The 23,737-nt window shown below is 41.9% G+C and overlaps 2 protein-coding genes across 6 annotated transcripts in view; both read left to right on the top strand.

Annotated features, from left to right (window-relative positions):
- PDLIM3 (PDZ and LIM domain 3) overlaps positions 1–3,941 on the top strand; it is a 36,877-nt gene extending 32,936 nt beyond the window's left edge. For 4 of the 5 annotated variants that reach the window (XM_056114157.1, XM_056114154.1, XM_056114156.1 and 1 more), the window contains 2 exons: positions 1,609–1,720; positions 3,243–3,941. In XM_056114157.1, the coding sequence (XP_055970132.1) occupies positions 1,609–1,720; positions 3,243–3,432 (302 nt within the window). In that variant the 3' untranslated portion in view covers positions 3,433–3,941. Of the gene's footprint in view, positions 1–1,608; positions 1,725–3,242 lie in introns of those variants that run through there. The other variant, XM_056114155.1, reaches the window with a different exon arrangement.
- A 4,491-nt stretch (positions 3,942–8,432) lies between these two features.
- On the top strand, positions 8,433–22,624 carry CCDC110 (coiled-coil domain containing 110). The gene is made up of 7 exons (XM_056114270.1): positions 8,433–8,442; positions 8,716–8,817; positions 14,240–14,295; positions 16,138–16,203; positions 17,342–17,452; positions 18,295–20,398; positions 22,608–22,624. The coding sequence occupies exons 1-7, from the start codon at positions 8,433–8,435 to the stop codon at positions 22,622–22,624; spliced, it is 2,466 nt and encodes an 821-aa protein (XP_055970245.1).
- Positions 22,625–23,737: the final 1,113 nt, after the last annotated feature.

Genomic DNA, 23,737 nt, shown 5'->3' with positions numbered 1-23,737 from the left:
ATTGCAAAGTGTACTGTTAGAATAGTTATCAAAAAATGAAGAATAAGATTTTGTAAGCATGTGGGAACACAGAAGTCCTGGTATATTGCTAAGGAAGTATAAGATGATCCAGCCCTATGGAAAACAGTATGTTGGTTCCCAGTAAGGGTAAAGAGAATTACCCTGTGTTCTATAACATCACTCCCACATGTGGTGCCCTGAATTGAAGTTGGTGAAATAGACATTTGCTCACCAATGTTTATAGTCATTTTGCTCATGAGAGTCCAATTGTAGAATCAACCCAAGTGTCCAGTGATAGATAATGGGTCAACTGATAGTGACAGGTCACTACCACTATCCTCCCATTGTTCATCGATTTGCTGGAGCCGGTCCAGTAACATTGTGAAACTTGTTACTGTGTTTGGCATATCGAATACATCACGGGTAGCTTGTCAGGCTTTGCCGTGTGGGCGAGATACTCTCGGTAGCTTGCCCGGCTCTCCAAGAGGGGCACAGAAATCAAACTTGGGTCAGCCATGTTGGCTGCTTGCAAGGCGAACGCCCTACCGCTGTGCTACTGCTCCAGCCCCATGACAGATCAAATAAACCTTAATCAACTTTGAAAAGAAATAAATTTCTGACACATGCTCTAGCATGAATGGGAGTGTGAAAATATTGTGCTTTTTAAGACACGACACAAAAGCACATAATGTATAATATTGTGTATAATATTATGTATAGATTTACACATACTATACATTCATGTATAATATTATACTATTAACATAAATATTTTTATATTATTATGTGTAACATAATAGTATAATATTGCGCTTTATAAAGTATGGCACAAAAGCACATAACATATGATTATTTTTGTATGTGCTCTCTAAGCTAGTTAAATTCACAAATGCTACCAGGGATTGGAGGGAATAAGAAGTTATTATTTAATGAATTTCTATTAGAGTGGGGCTGGAGCGATAGCACAGTGGGTAGGGCGTTTGCCTTGTGCGCAGCTGGCCAGCTGAGCCGGGTTCGATTTCTCCGCAATTCCTCTGCCCCTCTTGGAGAGCCCAGCAAGTTACTGAGAGTATCTCGCCCGCATGGCAAAGCCTGGCAAGCTACCCGTGACGTATTCAATATGCCAAAACACAGTGACAGCGAGTCTCACAATGGAGATGTTACTGGGCTCGCTCGAGCAAATTGATGAACAACGGGAGGACAGTGCTATTAGAGTGATGAAAAAGTTCTGAAAATGGGTACTGGTCATGGTGGTGTGACATTTGGGAATATAATTAATGCCACTGAATCCCTTAAAATGGTTCAGATGGTAAGTCTTAAGGTTTATCTAGTCTGCTTTATAAAAAGGGGGAATAATAGAAAATGTTCTCCGCCCCTTTGAACATTTTCTAACAGCATCCTAATTCAAGAAATATTGAAGGAATTCTGTTTTGTAAGGCCCTGTCTCTGAACTAGTTGCACTTAAGCGAGTCTGACTCACTTTGAAATGTGAGTACAGGTGCAGTGTGAGAATTCCTTAGGTTAAAGCACACACCCATAAAATGGAAGCAAAATGCAGGCTGTGGCCAGCTGTCCCCTCGCCATAAATGGAAGCTCTTTGTTTTTCAGATGACCGTCCCGCTGGAACGAGGAGTGTGAGGGCGCCAGTGACAAAAGTGCACAGTGGGGCTGGCAGCGCCCCAAAGATGCCGCTCTGTGACAAGTGCGGAAGTGGCATTGTGTAAGTGCTATTCTCGCAGAAACTCGCTGCACATCTTCAGAGCCCTTCTTGGTTTCTGTTCATGAGCCAGATTGGTACATTTTCACCAGAATCCCTTAGATGTACCCGAAAATTGCCTTATAAAGTGAGTGGGCAATTCTTGGCTATAATTTCACTTTTTTCCCCCACCGAAACACTTGCCCCTGAAGCATGTTTAAAAAAAAATCATTTCTAGTGATTCAAGAGATAGTACTGAGGGTAAGGTCCTCGCCTTGCACACAGATGGCTCATTTGATCCCCAGTGCCCAGGACAGAATATGGTCCCCTGAATCCCACCATGAGTGATCCCTGAGCACTGAGCTGGGCATCACCTAAAACGCAGTCTCCCCATCACCCCCCCCCCCCCGCAATTTTTTTCCTAAGGATTTTTAGCTTCACTTTTCAAAGTCCTCCCTTTGTTCACACCCACTGGAAGACTTTTTGTCTCTAATAAACCCATTGAAACATAGGCCATGCAGTTGTAGACTTTACCCAGTTTCTTATGTTGCATAAATATTGAAATAATTTTTTTAAATACCGATATTTTTCATTTCAAGCAATGTTTGAGTAGCCACACTTTCTAGTTCAGATCTCTAAGTGACCCAGACTGTCGAAGCTTCTCTATGGCATGTCCCCAAGTGGCCCTACCTCCCACCTCTTGTCTGGGTCCTACCATTAGCTCTCTGAGGGGAGGTATGTCCAATTTCTAGGATACATCCCAGGGAGGTCATGGAAGATCAGCCTGGTAAACAGGGCACGTTGGGAAGGAAAGGAACAGCAGAACAGGGAATTCAGGAGCAGGAAGGACCTCCAATGAGGGTGCCTGGTGCTGGGACCCGAGAGTCGGAACTTCCTCTCTGTTTTTTTTCTTTCTTCTGTTCTCCTAGAGACTTATCCATCAAGGTAGAAAGCAAACAGAGTGAATTCATTCTAGCTGTGGCAGAACCCTTTGAAGAGGTGCCTTTCTTGTTTTTAAAGGCCCCCTCTTTCAAAGAAACAATGAGAAAAAATCCATGCAAATCCCATCACCCTTCTCTAAACACCTCATTGGAAGGGTCTGAAATATTCACACATCCACATGGCAGACAATCGCGTGGTTTATTATGATTATCTAGGATCTCCTAGACAATTATGCATGCCACATCTGCTCCGATTTTTACAACAGGGACGCTATTGAGTCCCTGCGCAGGAAAGGGACACAGGAAACCCCCATGTCGGGTGTGCCTCCTTCTTATGGCGTGGAATCATGTGTATTTTTTGGTTTTTTGGTTGTTTTTTTTTTTTTTTTTTTTTTTTTTGCTTTTTGGGTCACACCCAGCAATGCACAGGGGTTTACTCCTGGCTTTGAACTCAGGAATCACTCCTGGTGGTGCTCAGTGGACCATATGGGATGCTAGGAATCGAACCCAGGTCGGCTGCGTGCAAGGCAAATGCCCTACCCACTGTGCTATCTCTCCAGTCCCTCGTCATGTGTTTTCACTTGGCCTGGTCTCTTTCCCCACAGGGGGGCCGTGGTGAAGGCCCGGGACAAGTACCGCCACCCAGAGTGCTTCGTGTGCGCCGACTGTAACCTCAACCTCAAACAGAAGGGCTACTTCTTCGTGGAGGGAGAGTTGTACTGCGAAACCCACGCACGCGCCCGCACGAGGCCCCCAGAAGGCTACGACACAGTTACCCTCTATCCCAAAGCCTAAGTGGGATGCAGGCAGGAGATCGCAGCTCGGGGAGTCATCCCCCACACGCTCCTCTAGGGAAGACAAGCTGGCGCAGTGCAGCAGGGCCACAGAATGTGGACCTTCCATCTAAATGCAAGGCTCTTGGATGTCGTTTATCTGATTCTGCACGGAAGAAACCTCGCTCCAGCAGACCGCAGCATACACTTAGTTCTCGTTCGCCACCCTTTTCTCTTTGGCATTAGCAATAACGATGCATGTCATTTAAAGCAAGGCCCTTTTTTGTCTGTCATAGTTTAGATTTACATCATGACCATCAAACATGTAAACATCAAGCTATGGGGGGTGGGGGGACGCTGTCGACTTGTCTCATTGTCTTTCTTTAAGTTGATTTTGCAATTGTAGTAAATACCCAATGACAAGCTTGTTTTCTAACAGAATCTACAGTTGCCTGTTGCCTGGTTTAACATTATAGTGCATGCCAGGGAGAAGTCCCCTTGATTTCTCCCGCTTTCATTTTCAATTATACCATTGGCTGCAGTATACAGAATAAACATATAAAACCTTTTTAAAATACTTAATGGAGTACTTATTCAATGAATTCTGGCAAAATCAACATTCCACTGAGAAGATTCAGTCATATTTTGACAAGTCCTCTAGCATTTTAAGCAGCGTGTGGCTAAGTTAGTTTTTACATCACATTTATAATTTCTTTCTGAGCCCACAATTCCTGATGATAGGAAGGGCATTTCAATTTGCTGAAGTCAATTCTACATCTTTTGGATTAAAAGAGTTTCTTTAGGGGCTGGAGAGATAGCACAGCGGGTAGGGCGTTTGCCTTGCACCTGGCCGACCCGGGTTCGATTCCCAGCATCCCATATGGTCCCCTCAGCACCGCCAGGAGTAATTCCTGAGTGCAGAGCCTGAGTTAACCCCTGTGCATCGCTGGGTGTGACCCAAAAAGCAATAAATAAATAAATAAATAAGTAAAATAGTGTCTTTAGTTTTGAAAGAGTCTCATTTTCAATGTCCATCATGGGGCATGAAAGATAGTCCCAGCTGGTAAGGCACCTTCTTGCCTTGCATGCAACCAACCTGAATTCAATTCCTGCACTACCTCTGTTCCCAAGCTCCACCAGGAGTGGCCCCTGAGTGCAAAGCCAGGAGTGAGCCCTGAGTATAGATGGGCGTGGCTCCAAAATCTATGGATATGCCGGGTTACCAGTCAAATTCTAAGTTTAGGCCCCATTAAAGTTGTTTCTTTGGTGGGGCTGGAGCAATAGCACATCGGGTAGGGCATTTGCTTTGCACGTGGCTGACCCGGGTTCAATTCTCAGCATCCCATATGCTCCCCAAGCACCGCCAGGAGTAACTCCTGAGCATTGCCGGGTGTGACCCCCAAAAGCCAAAAAATGTTGTTTCTTCGGACTCAAAGGTCCATCACCCCACTCCATTATGATGTCTCCAAGAGGTGACAGTTCAGGAACTTCAGGAGGAAGGGAGTAGCTGCTGGTGCCTGTCCTACTTGCTCCTGAAATCCTTGGTTTTACTCTCTGTGGGTTTTGTGGTGTAGCTGGGATTAGACAACAGTCACCTCCAGCACTGCCTTGGAAAGTCTCCACCCCGCTTCCCTGGGGTAGGGAATCTTTAAGTCTCAGACCTACACCAGAGCTGGCTACTGGCTCTGCTTTGTCATCTTGCCTCACTGTGGTGGCCCCCTGGCAGTAGCCGTTTATATTCTCCATATTTTCCCACGCTCCCCACAGGAGACAGAGGGGACCTTATGTACTCGATTCTGTCCAATACACATGCTGAGGCAGCAGAGGGGTGAGGAGGTGGGGACTGTCTCTGCACTCTCTCGCCATCTCCTCACTGCATCCCTTGGGAACTGTTCCCCCCTCCCCCCTTCCATCTGGAACAAGTGTTCTTCCTTCTTCCTTTGTCCCAAGAGGAAAATGAAAAAAAAAATGGTACTGCTCTCAAATTCTCACAAACTCAACTCTTTCTGATCCTTGGGCTGTCCTGCAGAATGCCCTTCCAGGCCTCAGCAATTGCAACAACACCCACTGCACCCTAACATAAATAGGGAAGCCCTGAGACCCAAAAAACGATGAATGTATCCTTCTCCCCGCATTCACATATACCTTGCACCCAGCAGAAGGCTGCTAGGCATTGTCTGGGAAAAGAACAGAATCTTTGAGCTACAGTCAGGAAGCATACAACTGAGTATATGTTTGCCATTTTAAAAGGAAGTTAACAAAATGAGAGAGGGGCATGGGGGGTGTCTGCCATACTGCCATAGAAGTAAGATGGGGTGGGGGGGGGAAGTTGGGGGCTGGTGGGAGGAAAACTGGGGACATTGGTGCTGGAAATGTGCCCTGGCGGAGGGATGGGTGTTGGAACATCGTGAGACTGAAACCCAACCATAAATAGCCTTGTAACGCTCTATCTCACAGTGATTCAATTAAAACAAAATATTAAAAAATAAAAGAGCTGAAATTGAGTAAGAATAAAATATTTATGAGGAACGGGTGGAGCACACACTTGGGAGTTCAATCCCGGGCATTGCATTGCTGGATGGAGCTCTGATGGTCCCTAGTGCTGTGCCCTGGGTTCAGCTGGACCTTTTCACTCCCCACAACCAGAACAAGTATTGCTGGGCATTGCTCCCAGAGTACTGCTTGAGAGACCCCAACCAAAAAAGAATTGAATTTTATGAACTATGAACTCAATAAGTATTAAAGAGTTGTTTTGGGCTGGAGCGATAGCACAGCAGTAGGGCATTTGCCTTGCACGCAGCCAACATGGCAGACCCGAGTTCGATTCCTCCGCCCCTCTCGGAGAGCCCAGCAAGCTACTGAGAGGATCTCGCCCGCTCGGCAGAGCCTGGCAAGCTCCCCGTGACGTATTCGATATGCCAAGCACAGTAACACAAAGTCTCCAATGGAGACGTTACTGGGCCCGCTCGAGCAAATCGACGAACAATGGGAGGGCCTTTACCTTTACCTTTTGTCCAAGTAAACACACGCTAGAGTTCTGCACTCTGCAATAGGGTGGCTGACTGAATAAAAACCAGTCCCAGACACTGTTGCCTGTATTTGCACCTGTGCAAGCAGAGTTACTCTCAGTAGTAATGTCACACACCATTTACTCGTCTCTACAAGAGATGATCTAAAGTCCTCAACAACAGTCCATGGAACGGAACCAGTCCACAGCTGTGGGAAGGTTGAAAACAACTGTTCCACTGCCTTGATTGTAACTGCCGGTTCATGGACTGGTACCAGGACAGGTGCTGACCAGCTGGTATAAAATGGTTGAAGACTGATGGTCTAACATTTACTCACATGGGAACAATCTATAGTAAGCTGAACTCTGCAATGAACAACTTAAAAAATTTAAAAGTTAAAAGTTATCATGAACTGGATTAGAATTCTAGGAATCTGCTACTTTTAACCATTAACCTTTATTATCATGTTATCTTGGTTTAAGATTCTTTGTCTATGCAGAGTCATCTGAATTGATTTTGCCTTGTTTTGCTTAGGAGTCATGACAGTTGATGCTCAGGGGACCCCCATTTTAATGGTCAGGGGACCATGCAGTGCAAACATCATACCCAGGATTCCTGACATCTGAAATTCAAGCGTGAAAAAATAACAAAAGCAAAATAAAAGAAATGTTTAAAGGTGGCGGGGGGAGGGTGGTGTTGAACTCAGTGATGCACTGAATTCAATATCTGGGTTTGAAAAAATTAGGGCCAGAAAGATAGTAGAGGGGGGGGTTAGAGTGATAGCACAGCGGGTAGGGCGTTTGCCTTGCACGCGGCCAACCCAGGTTCGATTCCCAGCATCCCATATGGTCCTTGAGCACTGCCAGGAGTAATTCCTGAGTGCAGAGCCAGGAGTAACCCCTGAGCATCGCTGGGTGTGACCCAAAAAGCAAAAAAAAAGATAGTAGAGGAAGCGGGGCAATTACTTGCACGTGGAAGAGCCCTGTCTATCACTGCCTCTATGTTTAGTTTCCTAAGCACCGCCCCAAGACACTCCTGAGCACAGTCAGAAGAGTCCCCCCGAGCACCACTGACTGTATACAGTCCTAAAGCAAAATCAAAGAAATTTTTTAAATTAAGAGTGAGAGAATTCAGGGGGCTGGAGCGATAGCACAGCGGGTAGGGCGTTTGCCTTGCACACAGCCAATATGGCCGACACAGGTTCGATTCCCCGCACCCCATATGGTCCCCTGAGCACCGCCAGGAGCAATTCCTGAGTGCATGAGCCAGGAGGAACCCCTGAGCATCGCCGGGTGTGACCCAAAAAGCAAAAAAAAAAAAAGAGTGAGAGAATTCAGATAATTCAACTAAGTAAATGAGCCCTCTGACAATGTCTATTTCACTCCAACCTTTATTCATTTGAGCACCTACCAGGGAAGCGTTGTCATATACTAGACATAGAAAAAGGATTATTTAATTTTGTGTCTAGAATTTCAAACTGGCATTTTATAGCAAATTAACACGATTCATTGTTCTATCCTAGAAGCCAGATTCGCCAAATATATTTTATTCAATGTAGATATCAGCTCCAATATTTTGTGGTCTTTAGAAAAAAAAATCTTTAAAAAATGAAAAAGAAAAATAGGAGTATGCAGTCTGTTTAGAAGTCGCTTCGAATAGACTCGACTTGCTTTTGTGCAATGCTCTTGATTCTGCTCAGATTCTGGTATCTACAGCCGAAAAGAGATCAACAGGTGACTCCCCTAAGAGGAGCTGCTGTTCCGTTTCTTCGGAAATTCTCATACAGATTTTAATTCCATCCGTCAGCAGCAGCCCTCGCCAAACCAAAGAAGAAAACAAGGCGCGTGGCGTTTATTATTGCACATGGAGGGGCTTCTCACGGCCGCAACCCAACGCGCTTTCAAGAGAAACGGTCTTGGCGTCCCTGGTTGCCAGGCAACGGGGGTCGCGGCGGCGGCGCCGGGGAGGGATGCTCTGGTCCAGGCGGTCGGGCCGAGCGCTTTGAGCCGCGGGAATGAGTCCGGGTAAGAGTCTGCCGGGGGCTACGCCTTAGGGGGGTCGTGGGAAGTCGGTGGATCCTGGAAAGCGCCTCCTCGGACCCCGGGCCCTGCAGCCCCCGGGCCCCTGGACCCCGTTGGACCGACCGCGTCCCCCTGCCCAGCTCGGGGAGCAAAGCCGCGCTGTCCTGCCCGGTCCGCCGCGCCCCCAGCGCGCCCCCCAGTGGCCGCCGTGGGACCGGCCGGCCCGAATCTCCTCGCCGCCCCTCAAACCCGGCGCCGCGTGTGGTTCAGTTGCAGAGAAGCAGCGGGAGCAGGAGGATGACGTCGAGTGCGTCCTGCTGTCGGCGTCCAGGATCCTCAACCCCTCGGAGGGGCTGGAGAGCGGATGCGGTGAGCCAGGTGAGCCACTCCCCAGGGCCCAGGTACATTTGGACTGCAGGCAAGTTTGGAGGTGACTGTTCTGTCCCCTCTTTATGCGCTCCTGTCCAGACTCCCTCGACACCCAGTGAGCCATTCATTCCCCAAGAACACACCAACAGAATGGTAAGCTGGTTCGTTTAGATAATAGCCAGTGCAACTAATCTTAAGGGGGGCATATAAATATGTTTATATATATTTTAACAGATATATATATATAAGCACAGAAGGCTGAACCTTGAACATCTTACTGATCTCTTATGGAAGGGCTTAATGACCTCTGTTGAAATAGGACAATCTCCACACTCCTCTACGGATACTTTTGTGTAGAATTTTTCAGTGGTTTTTCATAACGAACAATACAAAATACATGATTTCGGTTCTGCTTTGGGGCAGGGATTGGGTTTCGGAATGGAAACATCCGAAATACGGTGGTGGGAAGGTGTGGCAGTGGTGGGATTGGTGTTTGATTATTAAATGCGATCAAATATTGTGAACTACCTTATAAAATAAAAAAAAATTAAAGATAAATAGCCAATAACCAAAGCTATATCATATTTCTTGGCTTTGAAAGAGCACACCATTAGCCTAACTTACCCTTGACTTATTGGGTGGGAGTATAGGTTTGAAGCTTCAGGACCTCCAGTCTATTTTTCTTGGCAATCCCCTTCGACCCAAGCCTGCTGGCTTGCCTTCAGCCTTTCTTCATCATCGTTTTTGAAAGCCTTCTACGGTTAAGTGCTTTTCTAGGAGCTGAGGACCCAACAGTCAAATAAGCAAATTATGTGAATTGACCTTCCTGTGGGAGGAACAAATAAAGGATATAGTGAGTGGGATTAGCGTGAATCGATGGAGAAAGATAGGCAGAGAAAGGGACAGGGGAACATATGGTGCATGTGAGTTGGGTGGGGACCAGCTTCTTATATCAAAGAGATGAGGTGCCTCTGAGCTGGTCATATCCGGGACCCCATGGGTATGGCGTCATCAAGGCAGATTTCTATGGAAAGAGCAGAGAGACAGTGCTCCAAAGTGGGAAGCTGGCTGGCAGGTCTGAGTAACACACACCTAGTGTATCTGGAGCAGAAGGTGGAAGAGAGGGAGAGGAAAGGGTTCGGAAAGGAAATTGGGGAGGAGATTTTAGTTCATGTAAGAATTGAGGGTTTTACTATGAGCACATCGGGACAGTTGCAGCATTTGTTTTTATTAACAGCGATTTGAAAGTGTTTCTAGATTTTAGGGCCACAATGCTACCATATCACACCCACCCCCCCAAAGTGCTAATATCCCTCCATCACAGCTAATCTCTCCTCTACTCCAGCACTGCAAAGCCTCCTTTCTATGGTCAGTCTTCGGGTTTTGTTTTTCACTGGATATTGACAATTACCTTGCTTTGTTTCCTTATAGCCCACCTATGAATGAAATCATCTGGGACTTGTTTTGCTCCTTTTCTTTTATTGAACATTGTATTAACATGACACTCCTAAATTCCATCCATGTTGAAAAAAAAAAAGGCAAGATTTCATCTTTTCTTGTAGCTCATTCGTTTTCCATTGTGAATATGTAACACAACAACTTCATCTGTTTATCTGCTTTGGGGCACTTGAGTTGTTTCCAGAGAAGACTGGAGACTTAATTATTCACCACCCTTCCCCTCTACCTTAATAAGAATGGTCAGATTTGCTGGATCATTATACTGATAATACCATTCCCACCACAATGATTAAATATTTATTGAGCATTTAATATGTGCCCCGCAGATTATGCTGAGCACTGAGTCCATAAATAAGATTCAGGGCTCTTGAGTTGCTCTTCCTTCATGGTGAATAGGGGCAAAGCTAAAATTCCAGACTCGGTAACCTTACTTCATAACAGTCAGGCAGAATGGTGCCCCTCGCCGAACTCTGTAAAATGCTATTCTAGAAATGAACATGATTGTCGTGGCAAAACTCTGTATTTGTCCCTGAGTATTGTAAATTTTTGACCAAGGAGTTTCCTAAACCCTTTGTGAACCCTTTGTAAATCCATATTGCATGCTTAAAACTCACGTGTTAGCTACAGAAATGCATGTGATACTCTCTGCACTGACTGGAGTGATAGCACAGCGGGTAGGGCGTTTGCCTTGCACGCAACCAACATGACCAACCTGAGTTCGATTCCTCCGCCCCTCTCGGAGAGCCCGGCAAGCTACTGAGAGTATCTCGCCTCCACGCCAAAGCCTGGCAAGCTACCCATGACGTATTCTATGTGCCAAACACAGTAACAACAAGTCTCATGATGGAGATGTTAGTGGGCCCGCTCAAGCAAATCGATGAACAACGGGAGGACCGTGACCGTGACTCTCTGCACACGTTGGCTACGTCCATCTTTGCCTAGGCTTCCACCTTCAGCATAGATGCTCTGTGTTTTATGCATTATTACTTATAAAAAGTCATGCTATTGATGTCTTGTTTTTCACTTCTGACACTCAAATAAGAAACAGCTGGAGAATTTAAGTGTAATATGAGTAATATTTAGATAGATTCGAATTATCTCTCCTTTCCTGACCTCCATTACCTAATTTTGGGGAAAAATACAATGACCCTGAAACTGTATTTCAAGAGGAGTAGGGCAGTGGCACTCGAAAAGACATTAAGAGAAATTATCTACACTTTGTAAAAGAAAATAGGAACCCTGAGCAGAGATAATCAAGTTAAAAATAAGCATTAAGCAGCATAACTACAATCAAAGTGTAGCCGCCAACAAAAGGGAAGTTGGGGCGGGGAAATAAATGTAAAAGGAATTTATAAATCCATTATATGAGGGTAGGATATTACCGGGGTTCAGGTACTTGCATTACGTGATCCCCAGCACTCCATGTGACCTCCCTGAGCACTGCTAGAAGATGCCTGAGCAGAGTCAGAAGCCAGCACTGAGCACTGCCAGATGTAGATCAATCCCCCCCCAAAAAATAAAAATTAAACCTATTTATAAAATATTTCCATTTACTATGTTCCTGGGCTATATCTTTTGATTTGGGGGAGGGGGTCCCTTGTTTCTTACACTGCCTTGATAGATGCAATTCTGGATTTGACCTTGAACTAGCCAGTGCTTCCTAGGAAACAAAGGAAACCTGTCCAGAAGAAGGAAGCTGTTGCTGCTGGTGCCGGAAAGAGACGTTTTTTTGCAACATAAGTCCACTAAGAATAAAGTTGAAGCCCAAAATATTCATCAACATAGCATCCTAGCTTCATATAAACAGCTTTATAGGAATCATGGTCCCGGGTCTAAAAGGAGGCATCATGCAACTTTGCCTTGGGAAAATAACATGAGTTAAAATCATGACAAGTGGGGAGATATGGGAGAAAAAACTGGTACTTTCTCCTAATGTATTATTCTTGACAGGAGCAGATCAACAGAAATGTGATTAAGTATAAAAATCCCAATTTTCCAAAAAAAAAAATCCCAATTTCCTAATTCATTCCATTACTTTCATTAGCTGATAACTTTTTTAAAATAATTTTATTGGATCACCATGAGATAGTTACAAACTTTCATGATTACGTTTCAGTCATACAATGATTGAGCACCCATCCCTCCACCACTTAATCACTTAATCACTTAACTTCCCGTTAGTCGTCGATTTGCTCGAGCGGGCGCCAGTAACGTCTCCATTTGTCCCTGTCGCGTGCTAGTGTAGCCCAATGGCATTCCTTCCCATCCCTCCACCAGTGCACATTTTCCACCACCAATGTTCCCAGTGTCCTTCTCGTCACCCCTACACTATCCGACCCCCTGCCTTTGTGGCAGGTTCCTTCCTTCTTACCATTGACTGATATCTTAACTTTGAAATAATCACTCATGCAGTGACAAAAATCTCTGGCACTAGTACTCAGGGGTTAGAGCAGAGGTCTTATGAAAATAAAAATATGCACGAGTCAAACTGTATTTAGCAAAGTCTCTAGTTTGTAGCAAAATAAATATAAATTCAAAGCTGTTGTTTTGGAACTAGCATATATATGACCCCACAGGACTGCAATCATTTTGGATTTTCTCCCCACTTCATAAAGCTGACTAAAGGGAGGTCCCTAAGTGTGACAGCTGTTAGTTCTGGGTGGTGGCTGCTCACTGTTATACTGAGCTTTTTGCCTTCCATCTATTTTGAGTGAGCTGTGGTTCTTTAAGTCAAGTCAGCTCTGAGATGCCTTGTGCATGGATCTATGAACATTTGGGGCTGCTGTTTTCGTTCTCAGTGAGCTACAAATGGCATCCTTCTCTGCCCTCAGATGAAGGTAGAATTCTTCAACTGGGCCAATGGCACAGGCCCTGAAGCAGATTTGCTCCTCAGTGACAAGGACTCTGTGGTCCAGAGGAGACTGCTCTTTGCAAACAGTTCAGTTACCTCTGGCAAACTCTTCCAATGCAGAAGATGTGCTGCCTTCTTTCATAATCTTTTGTAGCAAAAAAAAAAAAAATCAAACAAAGGGTACATTCTAGCTGTAGAAAACAAATTATTTTACAATGCCTTTTCAGCATGTCTGATTTGGGGGTGTAAACTCTAAATAATAAGGGTGCATCTTTTGTCGAAATAATGAATCGAGTCAAAATAGATAGAGTGTTAACTAGAATTCATCTGCCTCACAGGCATTGGGATGGTTGTGGGGGGGGTTATTGGGGTTCTTCGTGGTGAAAAATAAGTATTGGTAAAAGGAAATGTGTTTGATATTTGCATGACTGAGACCTAAACCTGAAAGCTTTGTAACTTTTCCCACAGTGATTCAATAAATAAATTTTTTTTAAAAAGGGTACATTCTGTCATAACTTTTATTTCATTCAGGATATCCAACATTCTAAAATTCTTTAATAACAATTAGCAATTAGCCTAATGGCTGGATAAAAAGGAAGTGTGTCAGGAAGTTTGTAACTTTTATGTAGTTTCTCCTTTGCTAATAATCTATCTTCTAGGAAGGAACACATGGGTCTTTATAGTGGTTTGATTAGGAGCACGACAACAGTCTTTAATTCAAATTTTTCTGATAATTAATTAACAAAAGTAGTATGTAATTATTTTATAGAACCCAAAACTACATAGTACTTTGCCAAGGGTCTCTTATAAAAGTGAGGATTACTTGGCTTTTGTTTGTCTTTAAAAGAATGTAGTTAGTTCATATCCCAAAAACAGTCGATATGTCAAGAGTTCCAAGTTGAGTATTCCAACTTAATGATCTATTATAAAAGCAAAACCACTATTGTAACTTCAAGTAGGCATTTTGAATTAAGTGAAAATAATTGTAAAACTTCAGTGACTAGTATTGAGTTCTTCTTTGTGGGAATAACACACTGTCTGCAGCCCTTTGTCTATTGCGCCCAAAAGTTAGAATACTTTATAACTTAAGAATTAAATTCATTTCTCAACTTTGGATTTTAGACTACAGCTGCATACCTGAATCTGAAAATAAAGTCCAACCACAATCAGCATTAAAAGTGAGTATACTGGGCTAAGAGCTTGTATGGTGGGCATGTACTTGCCCTATATATTGCCAACCTTACTTCAATCCCCCAAATCCATATGTAGTCCCCTGAGCATGGGCATGAAGGACCCCTGAGCAGAGCCAGGAGTAAGCCCTGATAACAGGCAGGTGTATCCCAACCCCTGACCCCCGTACACAAACACATAGAAAAATTGAGAACATACTACTTTTAATTTTTATTGAATCATAATGAGATACTCAAAATTATTCATTTCCTCCTGCGCAACTCAGGTTTCAGGTCATTTGTCATGTTGACTTCTCAACCTAGGTACACATAACTGTTGCATTCAGAGATGTTTGTGCCATTGAAAATGAATGGAACGTCAGGAACGAGACCCTTTCTCATAAACACTATCTTTGTGAGATTCAGCTGTAGTCCGACCCTTCCACGCTCACAGTCGAAGTCGGCTAGCATTTGTGCCGCTTGGTTGATGTTTGGTGTTATAAGAACGATGTCATCAGCGAAACGGAGGTGGTGTAGTTGCCGACCGTCTATCTTCACTCCCAAACCTTCCCATTCCAGTCGTCGCATGACATTCTCGAGGGTGGCACTGAAGAGTTTCGGTGAAATAGTATCACCCTGCCGAACCCTCTCTTGACATCAATGATCACCTCCCTATAGAATGGTGAGATCCTGGTAGTGAATCCTCAATACAGCTCACGAAGGATCCTGATGTATTGACTTTGAACGCCCTGTTTGGCTAGAGCCTCAATGACCGGCTCCGGGCACGTCTCTTCGATTCCACTGTTCTTCCTGCATTAACATATGCCTCAGAGACCTGGGCCCTAAGAAAACAGGATAAGAACACTATTCAGGTCTCCCAAAGAGGAATTGAAAGAGCTATGCTTGGAGTATCACGCTTCACTCAAATGAGAGAAAGAATCCGAAGTTCCGACCTTCGTCGATGGTCAAGAATCAGGGACACTGTCTCATTTGCCAAGGCGTCGAAAATCAGATGGGCTGGACATGTAATGAGATTTGGAGATGACCACTGGACTAGAGCCATTACCGACTGGATTCCATGGGACGTCAAAAGATCGCGTGGCTGCCCACCTATGAGATGGTCAGACTTCTTCGTCAAGACCCTGAGTGATTGATTTGAGGCTCTTCGTGTTCCTTGCCACTGGGCTACGTTAGCATGCGACAGGGATGAATGGAGACGTTACTGGCACCCGCTTGAGCGAATCGATGAATAACGGGATGTCAGGTTATCAAGTGAATGTTCCATCACCCATCTCTTCAGCAGTGTACATTTCCCACCACCAATGTCCCCAGTTTCCCTCCTGCACCCCTGCCTGCTTCTGTGGCAGACACTTTGCTTCTTTCTCTCTTCTGAATATTCTATTTCATGGTCCCTAAACACCTGCATAAAGGCTGATCTTCTCTGCAAAAGAAATGCTTCCTAAAAGAAATGCTTTCTAAATGTGTATGGGTTTTCCACAGAAATTTTCACGAAAGTGAATGAGTCAGCAATAATAACCATCCAACAATCTTGTGATCCTTTCTTGTGATAAGAAATCACACCTGGAATATTAAAAAAATAATAACAATATAGCACAGCGGGTAGGGCATTCGCCTCACAAGCGGCCAACATGGCCGACCCGAGTTCGATTCCTCCGCCCCTCTCGGAGAGCCCGGCAAGCTACCGAGAGTATTCGATATGCCAGACACAGTAACAACAAAGTCTCCAATGGAGACGTTACTGGGCCCGCTCGAGCAAATCGATGATCGAGCAAATATATGTTCACCTACCTAAAAATACTCCATTTCATAGCTTGCTTAACTTTATTATAGGTCCTCCAGCATCAGCTAGAATCATTTCAAGCTCTCCGAATACAGACTTTGCAGAACGTTAGCTTGGTATGTTGCTTATGCTCTATTTGTAAAAAAATAACCAAATTTAAGGTCTGATCCACATTTCTAAGGTGATAATCACTAAATGCTTGACTAATACAAAGTATAAGAAAAATAGAAACTACACTTACTCTAGCCTCAAAATTTGTTTGGAGAAAACTAAATTCTATTCATATTTTGCTGAGCAAAAATGATTACTCACTGATCTTATTTTAAATAAATGTTGAAAGTAGGGACATGCTTCAGGAGGACACAAATAAGGACAGTCATTAGAAGTGACATAAAATGCAATTCAAACCTGGGGGATGTGGAGTAGACTTTATAATGTTCTCACAGAAAATCCTTGGAACAATCCTCTTGGGATGGCTTAGTCCTGTGATCAGAAACAATACATCTGGAGTCTGTGCCCCCATGAAATAGACTATCAGAGTAGGTGGTAAGAGTTGCAGTTATAGGCCTTTATCCTTCCAGAATGCAGTGAAAGGAGAGAGCACACTTTCTTCTGTCATCACTTTGTACTGCGGTTCTGATTCAAGTGTACCAAGTTGGGTCACATGCATTGCTTTAACTAGTCACTGTCCAGGGGAAGGTACTGTTCTATCTGTTTAACTCAGAACACGCTCCCTGGAGCTCGTGGAGGAGAGGGAGACTGTATCCAGGGGAAACAAGTATGAACAGAAGGGTCGGGGATGGATATTAGGATACACAATACAACACATTCGCTAAAGACCCAAAGTAAACTTCATCCCAATATTCTGATACTAAAAACAGTTGTAGGCAAGTAGAAAGAGGAGATAAATTCCTCCCCAGGGTGACAGGGTGACATCATTCTGATGACAAAGATCAAAGGTCTCTGATTTATCCAACACAGTAAGACAGGATATCTAAAATTATTTGACTATAGTTCACAAAATCTCATTTTATTATATTTCTTTGATTCTATAATGTACTAAGGTGTACTTTTCTGGAATTCCTTTAATGGCATAAATTATAATAGATTTAATTGACTTTACATTCATGTGATAGAAATTTTATGTGCAAGAAATTTAGAGGTATATCTAATTATCATTTCTCTTATACATACCTATACAGTCGTAAGTATACATATAAATAATCATTCTAATGTTCATCATTTCTTTTCAAGGTACAGTCTGAAATCAGTGAAATATTGAACAAAAGTATTATGGAAGTAGAAAATCCACAGTTTAGCTCAGAAAAAAATATAGAAGTCAACACACACATTGATAAAGTTTTGGTATGTTATTCTTTATAAACTCATTGCTCTATCTAGGCATGTCAAAAATATTACTATAACCTGCTCATCTTCACCTTAACATTCACCCCTTCTTCACAGGACCATAAGAGGTGGAAAAAAGGAAATTCTTGTCCTAAAAATTCAAAGGTTTTATACTTGCCTCTACTTCTCTTATTTTCCTTTGTTTCTAGGGAGAGTAAGGTACATTTGAATTAGTCCAGATACCTAAATTATCAAATTTATTTATATAGTTTCTTTGTAACTTGTCTGCCCTCTTATGGCTCTATTTCAAGGATTGAACTAGACCTGAAGTGAATCTCCCTGGACAGATCCAAATTACAGTAACTGGATAGAACTCCCATTTCTAGAAAAGTCAGAGTTTTTGCTGCAGGCCTTTAGCCTTAGATGAATACACTGGGAATGCCAGCTAAAGTTTCTAATAGCCTACATGTGAAAATACTCATTTTCATTCATCTTTTATTTGACCTATTACTTGTCTTTTCTGCGTTTGATGATCTCCTAAATTTCTATTCCTGAAAAAAAAAAAGTTTGGCCCACATATATTCCTCTCTAGGGATAAGTAAAATTTCTAAGGGCATTGTGAAGTCCAAAGTTACTGTGAAATTCTCTGGGAAACACAAATTCTATTTGTTAGGCAAGGTTATTTATTTGTCTTTTTTCTGTAGGAATGGATAACATATTAGCTTCAGATTGTAAATATAAATCTAACACAATATACCTAAAGTTGTTGGGCATATAACAAGTATCTTTACAAATTTATATTATGTATAGTGTACGACAAATACTATACATATTTATTGTGTGCTTTTTATTGTTACCAGCCTGTAAAGAATCAAGAAAAGATCCTTTCTATGGATAAAATTCATCATTTTGAAGATTCTAAGACTCTTCATCCAATGGAAGAAAAATACAGTAGCAGTAATATTAACAGTGTCACTCCAGATATAGATATTCCCTCCAAGATTGATTTTAACAACATATTAAGTCTAAGAACTTCAACAGATAACTCAGCTTCTAACACAATTATGTTTCCTTCCAAAAATTCTGACATGTTGAATAACTGCAATGACCTTTATAGTTTTCCACTTAATGAACCTCAAACTGTGATGTCTCAAGCTGATACAGTACTTTTAGATCAATCCAAAATCACTGTTCCTTTCCTGAAGCATGGATTTTGTGAAAATTTGGATGATATTTGTCATTCAATCAAACAAATGAAGGAAGAGCTTCAAAAGTCGCATGACAGGGAACTAGCACTTGCAAATGAACTTCAAATTTTAAAAGCTGATAAAAATGTTCAAAGTAATGGTAAATATGACCCCATTGACAAGGAAAAAATTAACTTTATTAATGAAGAAAATACAGAAAATAACTTAAGTGAAGATATAAGATCAAGGAGAATTTTAGAATTAGAGGAACTAGTACACAAATTACTCCCACTCAGGGAAACAGTGTCAAAATTTCATGTGAATTTTTGTAAGAAATGTAAAAAGTTATCTAAAAATGAAATACAGTGGGGAAAGAAGAATGAGAAGAACAAAGAAATTCCTCTCACCAGCAAGAATATTACAGATTTAAAGCTTCATTCCAGCGTTCCAAAACATACTCTGTCTTTCTTTGAGCCAACAAAATGTGAAGTACAAAACAAAGAAATGCAACCATTTGCTTTAAAACGAGAATCAATACTTGAAAATGAGAAAACATCTAAAGTTAATTCTGTTACTGATCAGTGTGTCGCAAAACTTCAGTACTTACAGAATTACCTAAAAGAATCTATGCAGATACAAAAAAAGGTAACACAACTGGAGAATGAAAATCTAAACCTTAAAGCCAAAATAAAACCTCTTGTCTCTACCACACAAGCTTTGATACAGAAAATTGAAACATATGAAAAGCAGCTTAAGGATTTGGTTGAAGAAAAACACACTATTCTATCCAAGTTGGCTAAAACAGAAGACGATAGCAAGGAATGTCTGAAAGAATTGAAAAAAATCATAAGTAAATATAATGTTCTTCAAGAACAAAATAAAATTCTAGAGGAAAAAAATAGTCAATTTTCTTTGGAGAAGGCGCAAATGACAGAAACACTAGATTATCTGAAAAATAAGGAACAAAAAACCCAAAATGACATGGCCATTGTCAACAATGAAAATAATCTAATGAGTATAGAAATAGAATCAATGAAAAGCAATATTCTGTTGATTCAAGATGAAAATGGCGAGCTAGAGAAGAAAACACACCAGCTTCTACAGGAAAAGGATTCTCTTGAAAACGACCTTAAAGAATATCAGCTAGAGATAATGCAGCTGAAAGAAAAAGAAAGATTGGCAAAAACGGAACAAGAAGCACTCCTCGAAATAATAAACACAATTAAAAATGAAAAACTTGCTCTTGAAGAAACACTGCACGATTCTACTGTTGCTAGACAAATAATAGAAAGACAAATCGAGACGATTCAGACTTACAATTCTACTGCAAAAGAGAATTTTCTGAAAGAGATTAAGAATGCAAAATCGGAAGCAAATTCTTATAAGAATAGTTTGTCCAAAATGGAAAATGAATGTGAAATGTTATCAAAACTGGTCGTGGAAATTAAAGCAGATAATCAGATTCTAAAAGAAGAACTAAAAATGCATAGTCAAGAAAGTATAAAATTTGAAAACAGCATTAGCAGACTTGAAGAAGACAAAATACTATTGGAAAACTATGTGAGACGTATAGAAAATGAAAGAAATACCTTGGAATTTGAGATGAAGAGTCTTAAAAGAGAGTACTTAAATCTCAGTGAAAAAATGTGTGGTCAGCATAATGATGTCTCAAAAATGGATTATATTTCAAGAAGAGAAAAAATCCATTTTGACATCTATGATACTTATGAAGATACCTCTGATCTTAGGAATAAGCCTTTAGCTCCTGATTTGAAAGGTAATTATATTTTTGGTGGGTAGGTAGAGATGTTTTAAGATTCTTTTAGCCTTTGGGGCACTACCTGAAGTATCTTAATGTGAAGGAAACTTTTTAAATGAATGTTATGTGGTTTTGTAAGATTTGTGTATACTTCACTCTGTAGTGTGACTATTTAGGAATTTTGCCATTATAAAGAATCATAATGTAATTTATATTACTTTCTTCATAGTAAATGCACAAAACAACTTTAGCAGCAAGAAAGGAGTTTGTATTACTGTTTTTCTCAAGTGTAATTGGTATACTCAAGTATACCCCTACCTTAAAAAATTATTATTTTTTTTCCAGGAATTCCAAGTAAATGCCATCAGTTGCTTTCACCCAAGATATGTAAATAAATTTCTAAAATCATGTGTTTCAAAATCCTTTGTCCAAGAACTTTTTCCCCTATAAATTACTGTAAAATAATTTTTATATTAATAAGAAAATAGTTATTATATCTCAAGGCAACTTATTTTTTGTGGTTTTTTTTTATTTTATTAGTGAAACACCATGAGGTACAGTTATAGACTTATAAATTTTTGTGCTTGGGTTTCAGTTATACAATGATCAAGTACCCATCCCTCCACCAGTGCCCATCCTCCACCACGGGTCCCAGCATCCCTCCCACCCTCCATCCCCCCGTCCCACCCTGCCTCTGTGGCAGGGCATTCCCCCTTGTTCTCTCTCACTTCTTTTGGGTACTGTGTTTTGCAAGAGAGGCATTGAGTGGCAATCATGTTTGGTCTATAGACTACTTTTAGCATGCTTCTCCCACCCTGGGAGGGTCCTCACAACACCCTTTATTTGGTGCTCTCTTCTCTGTCTGAGCTTCCTTTTCACCTAGCACGTGTGACTGGCTCAAGGCAACTAATTTAATTAGTATTCAGTTTCATAGTTTAATGTCTTATAAATATTTTGAAAATAATACATTGTACTATTCTCTCATCACAAAGAAATGAGAGTGAAATACATACACTGAAAGTAAGCATACCTTCCCCACCACTGCTCTTCAACTAAATTCCACTTTCCTGAAATAGTCACATGGTTCTTCATTTCTTTTGAAATTGACAGTGATTTTAAATCATATGATTTTCTTGATCTATCAAAGTTAAACTATAAGCAGTTATTTATATGTTGGGGAAAATAACTTGAACTAATTATTACCTTCCCGTTTTTATTTCCTAACTGTACATTACTATTTTTAGTGTTTCTGAACATTGTTCTTTAGAACCATAATTTTTGTTTAATTTTGTTTGGGCCATATCTGGCTTACACAAAGAACCGTGTGGTTGTGGGAATAATTAAACTTGGGGATCCCACATGCAAGGCAGGTACCCGAGGCTTTGACTTCTTTGCCCAGCACGGGAAATGTATTTTTTAAAATTAGCGTGTCATTTTTTGGCATTTATTAGAAAATTACACAGTGGGAAGGGTTGGATCTCCAATGTCCCATATGGTCCGTGAGTACCACCAGGAGTGATCCTTGAGTGGTGAGCCAGGAGTTAACTCTGAGCATTGTGGGCGTGGTACAATCCCCCACACACACCCCAAAATGACTGATTTAGGGTTGGAAAGTTAATACAGTGGGTAAGGTACTTGCCTTAAGGTAGCCAACCATTCCCCAGCCCCTCATCTCATCCCTTTGACCCTCTCAGGAGTGATTCCTGAGTTCAGGCAGGTGTGGTTTAAAGACCACCTACCCTCAGAGTAAAAAAAGGGGGAAAAGAAAGAAATTACATTTATACTATAATAGTTGCCAAACTGAACTGTTTACTTTTTAAGATTTTTATGTTTACCACAGTGTTTAACTTTATAGTATTGATTTACAAAATTATCATAGGCCACCACTACCACCAAAGAGCCCAGGACCCTCCACCACTGTCCTTATGTCACCTCTCATTTGACAGAACTGCATTTTGATTGATAAATTTACATAGCATCCATTAACTCTACATGCAGGTGAAAGTTTTACTAAACTTCCACCTCTACACTCATTGTTATCTCATATTTTATTATGATTTAGCCATATTTTTCTGGTTGTTAACACATTTTCCAAATGTTTAATGAATAAAATTTAATATAAAATCTGTGTCAGAAAATAAGAGTAGCATTAAAGAGAAAGGGGCCTGGAGAGGCAGTTATAAGTGAGTCTGTGTAATGTTTAGGACTTTCGAATTTTTCTTGAAAGCAATTGCAGCCTTTTAGCGGGGGGACTGGAATGACTAAATTTTGGGGAAAAAAAAATCACTCTGGCTGCAAAGAGAAGAACACGCCAGGAATAAAGTGGGTGTCAGGACACAAGTTACACTATCAGTGTCCAGGTGACATATGATGATTGCCTAAACCGGTGTGGTCACATCAAAAGTGAGAAGTTAAGAAAAAACGTTGAAGATGTTCTGAGCTTTCTGACTAATGGTTTAAAAGGATGGGGTGCCACATACCATCAGGGAACAGTATCAGATGACAAAGTTTCTGGGAGTTTTATGGGTTTTTTCCTTTTACTTTTTTATTAAATGACTGTGAGATAGACCCTTTCAAAGCCGTTCATGATTGGATTTCAATCATACGGTGTTCCAACACCCATCCCTCCACCAGTGTACATTTCCCAGCACCCAGCGTTCCCAGGTCCCTCCTGTAAAAACTCTCTTGGGCTGACAGCCCCTCTCCGCCTGGGAGCTGTGTAAACTCCTTTGCTCGGGGATTACACATTAAAGGACATCTGTGGGCTATCCGGGCAGCTCTCTCTCGCTGCCCGCGTTTGCTGCTCCCAAACCACTTTCTCACCTGGGACAGCTGTTGCCTTGGATAGACGAAGGAAGAACGAGGGCCAACCTGATTGCTGATTAGTTGCCCATTATTCAATCTCATCGCTCCCAGTTCTCCACAACCTTCTTCCTGGGTCTCCCACAACCTCCCGTCCTCTTCTGTCTCTGTCTCAGCCTTCTGTCTGACTCCTCCAATCTACTTCTCCCTCTGTCACCATCTCTCTCACTCTCTCCCCCTTTCTCCCCACAGCCACTCTTTTTCTTCTCTCTCCACACCTCCCCAAGGGAAGCGCAACCAACGTGTTTTTTCAGTCTTCCCAACCACCTGCAATCCACAAGGGCAAAAACAACTCTTAAGGTGTGTTTCTCCTCTCCTTAGACCTGCAACTTGATTAACATCTTTAATTCTCCTTCCTAATATTTACCTTTCTGTATGGACACAGTAATAGACACTTTTAGGCTTGTACGGTGAATCTCCTGGGGACATCTTGCTACAGACTCAGACTACAGTGCTCAGGTAGGATTAATCATTCCTAATCCCAGCAAGATCCAA

The sequence above is a fragment of the Sorex fumeus genome, unplaced genomic scaffold (assembly GCF_029834395.1).
Source record: "Sorex fumeus unplaced genomic scaffold, SorFum_2.1 ptg000024l, whole genome shotgun sequence".
Taxonomy (NCBI): domain Eukaryota; kingdom Metazoa; phylum Chordata; class Mammalia; order Eulipotyphla; family Soricidae; genus Sorex; species Sorex fumeus.
The sequence above is the reverse complement of the archived record's forward strand: the minus strand, read 5'-3'. Positions and strand labels throughout refer to the sequence as shown.

Bases quoted from the DNA above. Each gene is read 5' to 3' on its own strand.
- CCDC110 (XM_056114270.1), top strand. The intron at 8,818-14,239 runs GTGAGCCACTCC...TTTGGATTTTAG, and splicing joins GAGCGGATGCGGTGAGCCAG to ACTACAGCTGCATACCTGAA. The intron at 17,453-18,294 runs GTATGTTATTCT...TATTGTTACCAG, and splicing joins CACACATTGATAAAGTTTTG to CCTGTAAAGAATCAAGAAAA.